Source organism: Austrofundulus limnaeus, unplaced genomic scaffold, assembly GCF_001266775.1.
Source record: "Austrofundulus limnaeus strain Quisiro unplaced genomic scaffold, Austrofundulus_limnaeus-1.0 Scaffold34, whole genome shotgun sequence".
Classification (NCBI taxonomy): Eukaryota; Metazoa; Chordata; class Actinopteri; order Cyprinodontiformes; family Rivulidae; genus Austrofundulus; species Austrofundulus limnaeus.
Window position 1 is genome coordinate 1,252,145 of NW_013952436.1, and position 10,643 is coordinate 1,262,787.

The 10,643-nt window shown below is 41.4% G+C and overlaps 1 protein-coding gene across 2 annotated transcripts in view; it reads right to left on the bottom strand.

The window, feature by feature from the left end:
• Positions 1-4,547: 4,547 nt before the first annotated feature.
• Positions 4,548-10,643, bottom strand: part of neurl1b (neuralized E3 ubiquitin protein ligase 1B) — a 20,521-nt gene continuing 14,425 nt past the window's right edge. For both annotated transcript variants that reach the window (XM_014006081.1, XM_014006080.1), the window contains exons 4-6: positions 9,380-10,108; positions 5,232-5,357; positions 4,548-5,069 (exon numbers count right to left, since the gene is read on the bottom strand). In XM_014006081.1, coding sequence (XP_013861535.1) covers positions 4,822-5,069; positions 5,232-5,357; positions 9,380-10,108 — 1,103 coding nt within the window. In that variant the 3' untranslated portion in view covers positions 4,548-4,821. The remainder of the gene's footprint in view (positions 5,070-5,231; positions 5,358-9,379; positions 10,109-10,643) is intronic.

Below are 10,643 nucleotides of genomic sequence, written 5' to 3' on the forward strand. Positions count from 1 at the left end.
TCATTAGCACCTCTAGTAATATATTTACTGAGAAAAATGGTGACGTGTTCAACACTTATTTTACCCGCTGTATATATAAACACATACACATTTGGGTATATGAGGTCAGTCTGTGAGTTAAGCAGAGTTCAGTGCTCACTGAATGTGTGCATGGAGCATTAGCTATTCTTGTCAAAGTGTTTTAAAWGACCTTACGTGCAGTAAGAGATCTSACAATGTGTATCAGTGCTCAAAATATTCCACAGTGATGACTCTCAGAATAGTTATTGTCTTGTTTGTGTTGGCTAAGTTCCATCAGACCTGTGTTTGCTGGACTTTCTAAAGAAGTAGGAGACATTCAGTACTGTTAACGCAATGAAACACTAATTTATATAAAAAATAATTAATCCATGATTTATCGCCTCCTGTTTTTATTTGTATGATTCTACTTTAATGTCTTGTTAGTCTACTGTTTGCTTCGTAACATTTTGTATTTATAATATTYAGGACGTTTTAGCTCTCTTTAAAACCCAAACCAGGGAGAAGTTGAGCAGATTCACCTCAAAGTCCTTATAGTATGGACATCTTTTATACCACACAGAATAAAACACAAATAAATCTGAAGCCACCTGCAACATAAAACATTTCTCACTCAAGCATGGAAAATAAAAACTCTGGAGAATGTTTCAAGGTTTTTTCGAGACTTCCTCCTGAACACCGTTCGTAATTTGTCAACAAGAGTCATGGCCCAGTGAGACGCTACCTTCAAGCTTGAGTTGAGCGTCAGCTTTGGTTTTTATACATGAAGAATTCAATAAATAGATCAAAAACTCACAGACATACAGTATGACAAATTCAAATCATTTGTTGTTTCATGGGGTTCTGCAGCATCAGGTAACACAAAGCCTATAGGCCTGGCCTTCCTTTGTGACCACAACAAAAACACAAAACCATTTATAAATATCTGTCATGAACTGGAAACTCATGTAAAGTAAACCTTACCTCTCAGCTGGTGACAGCTGCAGACTGCAGCCCCTCAGCCTCACAACCCTGAGCAGGATTAAACCACTACAGGGAAGGATTACACACATATAAATACAATGGACTATTAAACATCTCTGGTCATTCTTTCCATTACGCTTTTTCTACTTTTATATCCTGGTCACTTTCCTGCCCACAGGTGATAAAAGTATCTTCATAGTTTATTGGGCAAACACTAAAACAAGACAAATCAGGATTATGTTTTTTCTTCTTCGTGCTTTTTCAAATGCACTGCRTTTTCTGATTCAAATATCAATGTGAAATAAACACTTTCAGCTGGTACTGTATTCTCTAATTATTTTTACTAAATCACAAACAATCAGTGAAGATTCAATACCTATTGTTTTTGTGCCTTATTTCTATTGACAGTGTTGCATTTATAAATTGTAATATACTGGTTTCTAAAATAATATGCTTTTATTTTAGTTATTAGGAAATTGTTTCATGTTGGGCTGAAGATTTTTGCACCAAACCTTCCTCTTGTTGGAGCTGCAACAAACCCTGTTCCACACATTAAAGAACGCAGTACAAGCTTTAAGTAGAATTTGGAACGTGCATCCAAAATATCTTGTTTTTGGATTGACAGCTGCAGAGTCCCACACACTTGGCACAACTACAAAACTAACATAACATTATTTTAAAATGTACGTTTTTTTTTCACACACTTTGCTTTACTTAGTGAGTAAAGTTGTATTTAAAAAAATAGGAATGCTTTAAAAAAAACCTGTTTGGAGCATTGCACAAGTGCTTAATTACAGACAGGTGATGATATAAAAGGAGAATCTTCAAAAGGCTCAATGACTCACAAGCAAGGATGGGACAAGGATCATCACATTCTGAACAACGACGTGAGCACGTATTCCAACAGAATATGTGTAGTAGCAAAAAAAAAAAAAATCACAATGGAGGCCCCGGATTGTTTAGCAACTGAAGTTGTTCATCAAGCAAGAGATGGAAAGACCTGCACCTACAAACCTTCAATAATTAGTGTCCTCAGTTCCCAAACAGTGTTGTTGAAAGGTGAACACAGTGATAAACAACCTGACCCATGTTTTTTTTTAAACATGTTGCAGGCATCAAATTCACAAGTGAATATTTGCTAAAAAAAAAAAGAAGCTAATGTGTGAATGTTACSTAGATTGTAATTGTGTATTCAGTTGAATACAGATTGAAAAGGATTTGCAAATCACTGTATTCAGTTTTTATTTGTTTTACACAATGTCTAAACTTCAATGGAATTAGGGTTCAAAAATTAAACTTCGATGGTGTCAGGGTCAGAATAAAGCAATACAGACACTGAAATAAACGGTAATTGTCAAAAAAAGACAAAACAAGAAGCTCATATTTGGTTGGGAGTTGTTGATTTTTCCAAAAGATAATTTATTCAAATGTTATAAAGACAAAAACAAGTACAAATTAGCAAAGCTCTATTATTTAAACAAACAAACAAAAAAAAAACATTTCATTTCAACTGAGTAGGCTCTACTATACAATGAGTGATTTTAGCTTAAACTAACGGAAAACTTTCCTGAATAAACAGCGGAGACATATTTTACATAGTTTACATCACAATGCACAACTGAAACACTACACTGAAATTCCTTTAGGTTCTGGGTGATTTGAAAGATATTGTGCTTTTCAAAATGTTCTTTAAATTATTGTTGTTGAATTAAAGTTAAACACAGTTTACCRCAACCATTATTACAACTTTGTCAATGTGCAAAAACCCCAATTCTTTACCGAACACGTTTCTGAAAGTATGGCTTTAGAGACACCTACATATAGCCACAACCTTCTGATCACCTGCAGCTACAACGTCTGCTACCTAAAACCCCTCTGTGTGTCTTTTTTACAGAGAACTTTAAGTAAAATATTGCTAGGATAACTAGCATGAATATTTATGTAACAACAATCTAAGGCACTAAACAATGATCTGCATATTCTGGAACAATGAGAACAAAATAAACTCACTGATGAGAAAATGAGTTGAGCGTTCAGAGGGAATCATCCAAATGGGATGTACAGTGAAGGATTTGATTTGTCTAGATCCAATACCAGAGGCCACAGGGGGAGCGACAGTGTTATCAGGCAGTTGCTGGAGCACCCAAGCTGTAAGCCAAGAAACAGCCCACACAGCAGACAGGTGTGGGCCAGATCTGGTGTCACGCTGGCTGACTGCTGGCATGGCCAGTGATTTKTCAACTGGATGTGGGCCAGTTCTGGTAATGATGGTGCTGTTTATAAGATGGCGTGCCACAACAGGACCCTGAGGACTAATACTGAGAATGAGGAGCTTCTTCCCACTAGCCATCAGTGTGTTAAAAGGAGACAGAGACTAAAACTGTAAGATGCATTAATCATGAACTCCCTGGACTTTTTACACTCTTGTACAAACGCTCCAGAGTCACTGTGTCAGGAATAAACCGCACTGTGGATAACTGGAACTTATCGTGTTGCTCTGCACGTTCCTAATACTGTGTTTGCATTTTTATTCCAGTTTGATGTTCATATTTTGTTTATACTATTTTTGCTTTTCTTTTTTATTTTACTTAATTTTATTCAAAATTTGATATTTTAATCTATTTTATATTTGGCACTGTGTTTTATGTTTTTATTTGTAATTTGCAAATTTAGATTGTTTTCTCATTTTTAGACATTTAACTCGACATTAAGAATGTTAATTCAGAGTTTTTGTTTGCAGACTTTAGTGCAAAGCATTTCACTGCAAGTGATATTGTGCATCACTATGCATGTGACCAATAACCTTGACTTGACTTGATTTGAACTGGCCCAGTTGTGGTTTCGTTTATGGGATGCTGGCCGATGCATGGACCACTTCTGGCAAACCACATCCGAGCCACCAAAGGGCCGTCATTCTTTGCCGTACCTGGTCCGAGTGTTGGTGTGGGCCAGAACTGGACCGGACACATATGGCTATATGGGACAGGGAGACTTGTAGACAGGTCGCTTCAAAAGAACTTGATACTTTGAAGGTACCATGATACCATGATGATGACTCCCAGGATATCTACTGGACACACAGGTATTAGGTTCTTCACAACACGTTGGGTCATTGTGGGGCAGCCTGGCAGTGATGTGAGGTGAGGTGCCTTGTTGATGTCATTGTGCCCCCCCAACACAACACCCTGGTTCAGTCTTACTAAACACACCTGTCCACACGTGTCTCTATGGACTGCCTGGTTCTTGTTGAGGACAGCCAGTTCCCCCAATTCTCTCCCCAGTCTCGACCATCAGCTACAACCTGAWCTGCTGGATCTCGTAGTCCAGCTACAACAGCTGTGAGCCGATGTCCTGCGGGACTAGTCCCGCATGAAACAGATTTTTGACTCTATTTCACACTAAAGCGCTGCAAATAACACGACTTGAGTGGGGGGTCAGTCACATCGGACCACCAGTGTGATGCCAACATTTCCTTTCATTTTCATGGCTTCATCTGGGTGCTTAACGTTTTTTTGCCAGTGAGTCTTATTACAGCAGATCAGTCTGCTCAACAGATAGATGGGGGATTAAAAACATTGGTTTGTTTTATTTTTTTTAAAAGAAAAAAAGGAGCACATCACTTTGTTTTGTGCCAAAGTACACATACGGAATCTGGTTTTCAAACTGTACGTCATCATGCGTTTGAAGAGTCCACTCTGTCTCCAGATTGTATTKTTCCATCTGAAACGAAGGGTAAAGAGGCACAACGATGTTCGAGAGTGGCTTAACTCCAGTTGGCGTCAGAACTGTCGTCCGGCCGGGCCTGAGAAGAGTCACCGGGAGGTAAAGATGTAGCTCCCGTCACGGGCGGTACGTTTTGATCACGTCCTTGATGGGCCTCCGGCATATCGGGCAGCAGGCGTTGATCTGCCTCTTCAGCTTCAGCCCGCAGTCGTTGCACAGGCACATGTGTCCACAGGTGTAGATGACCGTGTCCACCTCCTGGTCGAAGCAGATGGTGCACTCTCCGTTTTTGCCAGCAGGGGGCAGCTCGGAGACAGGAAGCCGGGGGGAGGTGGGGGGGCTGAGGGGGGAGCTGGGAGCAGTCACTGGAGGAGAGGCGAAGGGAAACACAAACAAGTGGGGGTCTTAAAGTGGAGCGGACTCACAAACGTGAAAATGTGTCTTTTTTTTATTTTGCTACAGTGACTTCATGTTTACATCAAACACTACTGATGAGAAATGTAACAATAAGTTTGCTGTCAGCTTACCCAGAGAGGATTCAGAAGCAGAGGAGGATCTGTTGACGCTGAACGCCAGGTCTGAGTCACTGTCATCCGGGCTGCTGCTCTGAGAGGCTGTGGGGGACGTGCAGGGAGGGCTGGACTGCAGTGTTCCTGGGTGACAATCACAACAACACAAAGTGAAAACTCATCATGTGGGTATACAGTATTTAGTAGCGACAGCTGTCTGAACGCGAACCCAGAGTCCTGTCAAATTGTGTTCTGCTCATTTATTTAACACCAAATCATAAAAAAATGTCACCTAAAAGCACATAGCAGAAGAGTTTTACACTTCAACCATTCTTTGTCGAGATGAGACAGCGTGCTAATGTGTGAAGTCATTTGTTGCGAGATGTGTTAGCTCTCAGAGTATGTGTCGTAAATGACTGTCATCTACTACCATGTCCAACTTTAGCTCATCAGCTCTAAATTGACTTATAGCTATTTTTTGTCRGCTAWTATCACTTMGCTGTGGCAGCCATCYTGAAYTGGGTTGACTCCRAAAAGTCATCAGTTGTCCATGCTCATCTAGTGATTACTTTCTGAGAGTTTTGTTCAAAATCGTCAATTGGATCATGAGATTATTTTGCTTACAGACAAACCCACACAAACATGATCATCCACCTTTAAAAAGAAAACATTCATATCCAGTTTTATCTATTTAATTGCAGTGCGATCTAATTTTAGTAGGATTCAGATTCAAATCCAACAATTTATATTTTATTTTAATCCGATTCAAATTTTATGTAATAAGATTTTGTAACATTATTTAGTAAAGAAAATGTTCACATGTTTTTTCCATATATCTTTATAGTTTTTGTTGGTATTGGACGAGAGTGTTGCTGAATAATAAAGAGTGTCTGAGCTGAGCTAATGTTTAAGTTGATGTGGGAGTTGTGGGACAGCGGGGTCAAAAGCCAAAGCTAAGCAGCAGCTACAGCACAGTATCAGCCTGGAGGAAACAATAAAATAAAAACAAACATCCAGTTTTTATATTTTCAGGAAATTACCGTAGCTAATTATTGCACTCCATTAAAAAGGTAAAAAAGTGGGTGATAATGCAATAACCTGTGTCTTTGTGTTTGTCTGTTAGCAAAATATGTATCTCATCAATCATATGATGAAATTTATTGAAGCTCTGAGAAAGTAAAGACTGGATGTACATGTAGACCTCATTTGGAGTCAGCTTGGTCAAAATGGCTGACACAGCTAATTTCAGAGATAACTCAGTCGTAGCTAAAAGTGATCCCATGTCACGTTTTGCCTGTCACTCAGTCTGTCTCCTGCAACGCCTCCCTGTTCCAGTAATCATCTTCATTCGGATCACCTGTTCCATGTCTTCTTTAAGCTCCATCGCCAGATTATTGAACGGTTTAGTAAATGTCCAGCGTCCTTGTCAAGTCCATGCCTGTTCTCACGTTTTTGACCATCTGCCTGCCTTTTGACCTCCGACTCCTGCCTGTCCCTTTCCTGGGTTTTTTGCTACCTCTGACCCTCGGCTACAGACCTTGTTTCCTCACTCTGGACTTTGTCACTTGGTTTGTGATTTGGATTAGTTTTTGGCTCTCTGATCTCCCGGCTCTGACCCTTGACCCACTTCTGGACTACCGAACACAGCCTGACCCCACTCTCGTAACACAGACTTCTCCAAACACAAACTGCACCGCTCTTACTGTACCTTCGAGGAGTCTCAACCAGCAAAAAGCAGGTCAGTGGATGACTTCATTTTTGTCATAAATCCATTATCGACCCAACACTCGTTTGTGTTCTGCTCTACAGAGTGTGCATCCCCGAGAGTCCAACGAGACATCAATTTCCAGTTTCCAAATAAAACCTTAAAACTTGTTTTGTCTACACCTGTTCTGAATCCTAACTCCGAAACTTGTCATCCCAAGCTCAAACGACTGCTGTGAGATCAAAGTTTAAAGTTATTTTCTTTCTAAGATGAAGATGTTTTAAATTTAAACATCTGGTATGAAAGGTAGCAGATTATCCACATTATTCTAAAGAATGCTGATTACGTTGATTGACGCTAATTTTATCAGCCAGCAGCTTTTCATCTTTAAAAGGTTCAGCTCAGATTTAATCGTACATTTCTTTGACTCTGTCGGATTTACAGCGAACCGTTACAACAACAAACAAGGCCGAGGTGGCATTTCTCCTTTCTTTGTCTTGAATTCTTCTTCTTGTCAAAACATAAACCCAACATTACCCATGATACCATCTAAACATTTATATATTGGTTAGAACCATTRGGCCTCATGCAAGAACATGTTCGTATTCTTATCCTAAATTTCTCTTACTTTTGTTCGTGCAAAGGGTTCGTATGAACATGTCACGTCAGATTCAACAAACTCTTCTATCTTCAGGAAAAGTGTGTAAATGAGCTGCGTAAATTCCACCTGTTCGTATCCAGCTGCTCGTGCACGCGAGAGGAGATTAACATAATTACCACCCCAAAAACACCATATAAGGCTATGTTTCCTGCCTCAGATACAAAGAAGTGTCCATTCATGAAAATGACAGTGAAAATTAAAAAGAAGAACTTTACGAGTTCAGAGATTGAAGTCCGTCTGTCAGAGATCCAGAAAAGAAAATCTGTCATTTTTAGCAGGTCAGCTGTGGGATAAAAAGAGCTGCTAAAAGTATAAACAACTGTGTTAAATCATTTTCATTTATTCAGAAGACACAGCGCTGCACACCGTAACCCCCCACCCCCCCCAACCCCGCGCGGTCGCAGGTGGTCTCAGTTGCGGTTCTGAAATAAGCCTTTTAAAATGTTTACAAAATAAGTCTGGCACTTTGGAGAAAATCCACGACTTGCTAGAGGGATTATGTATCCCCTCTGGCCTGGGAACGTCTCGGTGTCCCCCAGGACGAGCTGGAAGGTGTCGCTGGGGAGAGGGGGGTCTCCTGCTGCCCCCCACGACCCGATCCCGGATAAACGGCAGAAAACAGACGGACGGACAATTTATATTGTTAGTCTAAATTATTACATTTAAAATTATAACTCTAATATAGCCTACTGTCAACATAATTACGGAGTGTGATTTATTTTCAACTCAAAATATCTTCAAACTAACGAAATATAAAGTTATTAATGAAGAAAACCCGTCTGGATAACAGCAGACTGACTGCTCGTAAAATATACGACAGGTCTGGACCACTCGTGAATTTTGTTCGTATCTGAAAAAAATCTTAGAATACGAAAACATTGGTGAATGCCACAAATTCTCCTAAATCACTCGTACGCACAACTTAAGAACAAATCTTTGCGTACGAACGGTTCTTGCATGAGGCCCATTGTCTTTTGAAACGATGAAACGATGGACAAAGCTGCTTCCACAACGTCTCTGGCTTCGATAGACTTGGATTACAGCTGAAACTTTACAACTTTTCCTCCAATTGTTCCTTCCTAACCTCGTTTTTTGACCTTGTTGGTAAGCGCCATAAGAATCATGTAAAACATATGTCCAAGTCGGTCCATGTTTTACGAGGCATAAGCAGACTATCTAAAACTAAATAAAAACTTTTAATATTTGTATTTGAGCACATTTGTCCWGTCAGTTGTTAAGGCTGAATCTCTGCTATGGTATTGTACAGAGCCCACAAGGGGACATGGGGATTTTTTTTTCTTTTGTGTTCCCTCACAATATCTTGGCGTTACCTCGCAAAACTTTTTTGTGTTACCTTGCAAATGTTTGCATTCCCTTGCAAATTTGTTTTGCATTCCCACACAAAAGTTTTTGTACATGAGCTGAATYAAATCAGACTTTTATTTTCAAATATCCGGTTACCAAAACAGGATRTGTCGCCACAAGTTCGTGAAATTGACATTGATGTTGCGTGGCTGCACTGTGTTAAAATATCGGCATACGACATACTTCCATGCGTGGCTGTGTGATATATTCATTATGAAGCTGAATTAAAGCAGTAGGCTAACTCGCTAATGGTGAACATGTGAGTTTGTTAATAAACCGGCAGGCACAACAGTGATAAACTACTTTTGCGAGGGAACGCAAAAGGAAAAAAAAATCTCCCATTTCCCCTTGCAGGCTCTGTAGTGTTGTAACTAAGAAAGCAAACATCAGACGTGACTTTGTGCTGGGAGGGGAAAAGCAGATGTCGACACTTACCGAGTATCCTGAGTCTGTTAACAACCCCGTGCAGGGTGAAAAAGGCCCACAGGACCTGAGAGGAGTCCACGCAGAGAAGCCGGCCCCGCCCCGCTCCGTTCACCCCGTGGTGCACCTCTCCGCTGGGCAGCAGGCTGAAGCTGAGAACGTCTCCAGAACAAGGCATGGGGAAGCCCCGGTGCACCACCCAGTACTCCTTGCGGTCCAGGAGAACGTCGGGGTCAGCCGGCAGGTCAGCGGCGTGCAGACACGCCGGGTCACAGGAGGTCAAACCAAACGCCAGCGCTCCAAAGTAAGGCAGGCCCAGGTGGCCCACCTCCACGTACAACGTCTCCCCGACGTGCAGCGGCCGGTCGCTGAACACCAGAGTCCGGCTGCTGTCCAGAAAGTGGATGCAGGCGGCCGAGCGGTCGGCCGAGAGAATCACATCAGAGCCCCGGACGGGGTGAAAGTGCAAGTCGTTGTCGAGCAGGGAGGGCAGGCCACCCCGGACCACCCGGGGCACTGAGGCRGAGACAGAGGAGGACGAGGTGGGGGAGGAAGAGCAGCAGGGGATGAGCTGGGGGTAGGTGCCGAGCTGCAGGTTGGCCATCTTGGCAGCAGCAGCCTGGTTGCTCTCCAGCTGATTGTTGCTGTAATTGGCCGAGTCATGGCTGCTCTGGGGCAGGTAGGCACTGAGGCGGGCCGCGCTCAGGCAGCTGGAGCCCACGCTCTCAGCAAACGTGCTGTCTGTCAGGACAAAAACAAGGACGGGACTTTAGAACAGCATCATCTCAACTGTTCCAAATAATCTCTCTTTCTGCTTGTTGCACATTTCTGAAAGATGCCTGAGCAGCTGTACCGCTCAGAATCTAACATCAGTTTATGATCATCTAAACTAAAACACATGACCTTTAGACGTATAATCTGTAGAAGAAATCTTAAACTAAACAAGCTTTAAGAAAAATGTTAAAGTTGCTGCAAGTAGCTAACCACACGTGTGTGTCTCACTCCCTTTACTGTCAATTTAGAAGAGCTGGATAGTAACTGCGTACATTTACTTTAGTAACTTTTTAGGAAAAAAAATACTTTTATGTGTAGTTTTACTATCCTGTATCTTTTACTTTTCTGAAGTAATATTATTATGAAGTATCACTACTTGTACTTGGATAACGTTTCTGAATACTCTACTCACTGTTAGTAACTTCACTGAATAAGGAACAAACATATTTTAACCAGAAATGTGCCACACACACACACACACACACACACACACACACACACA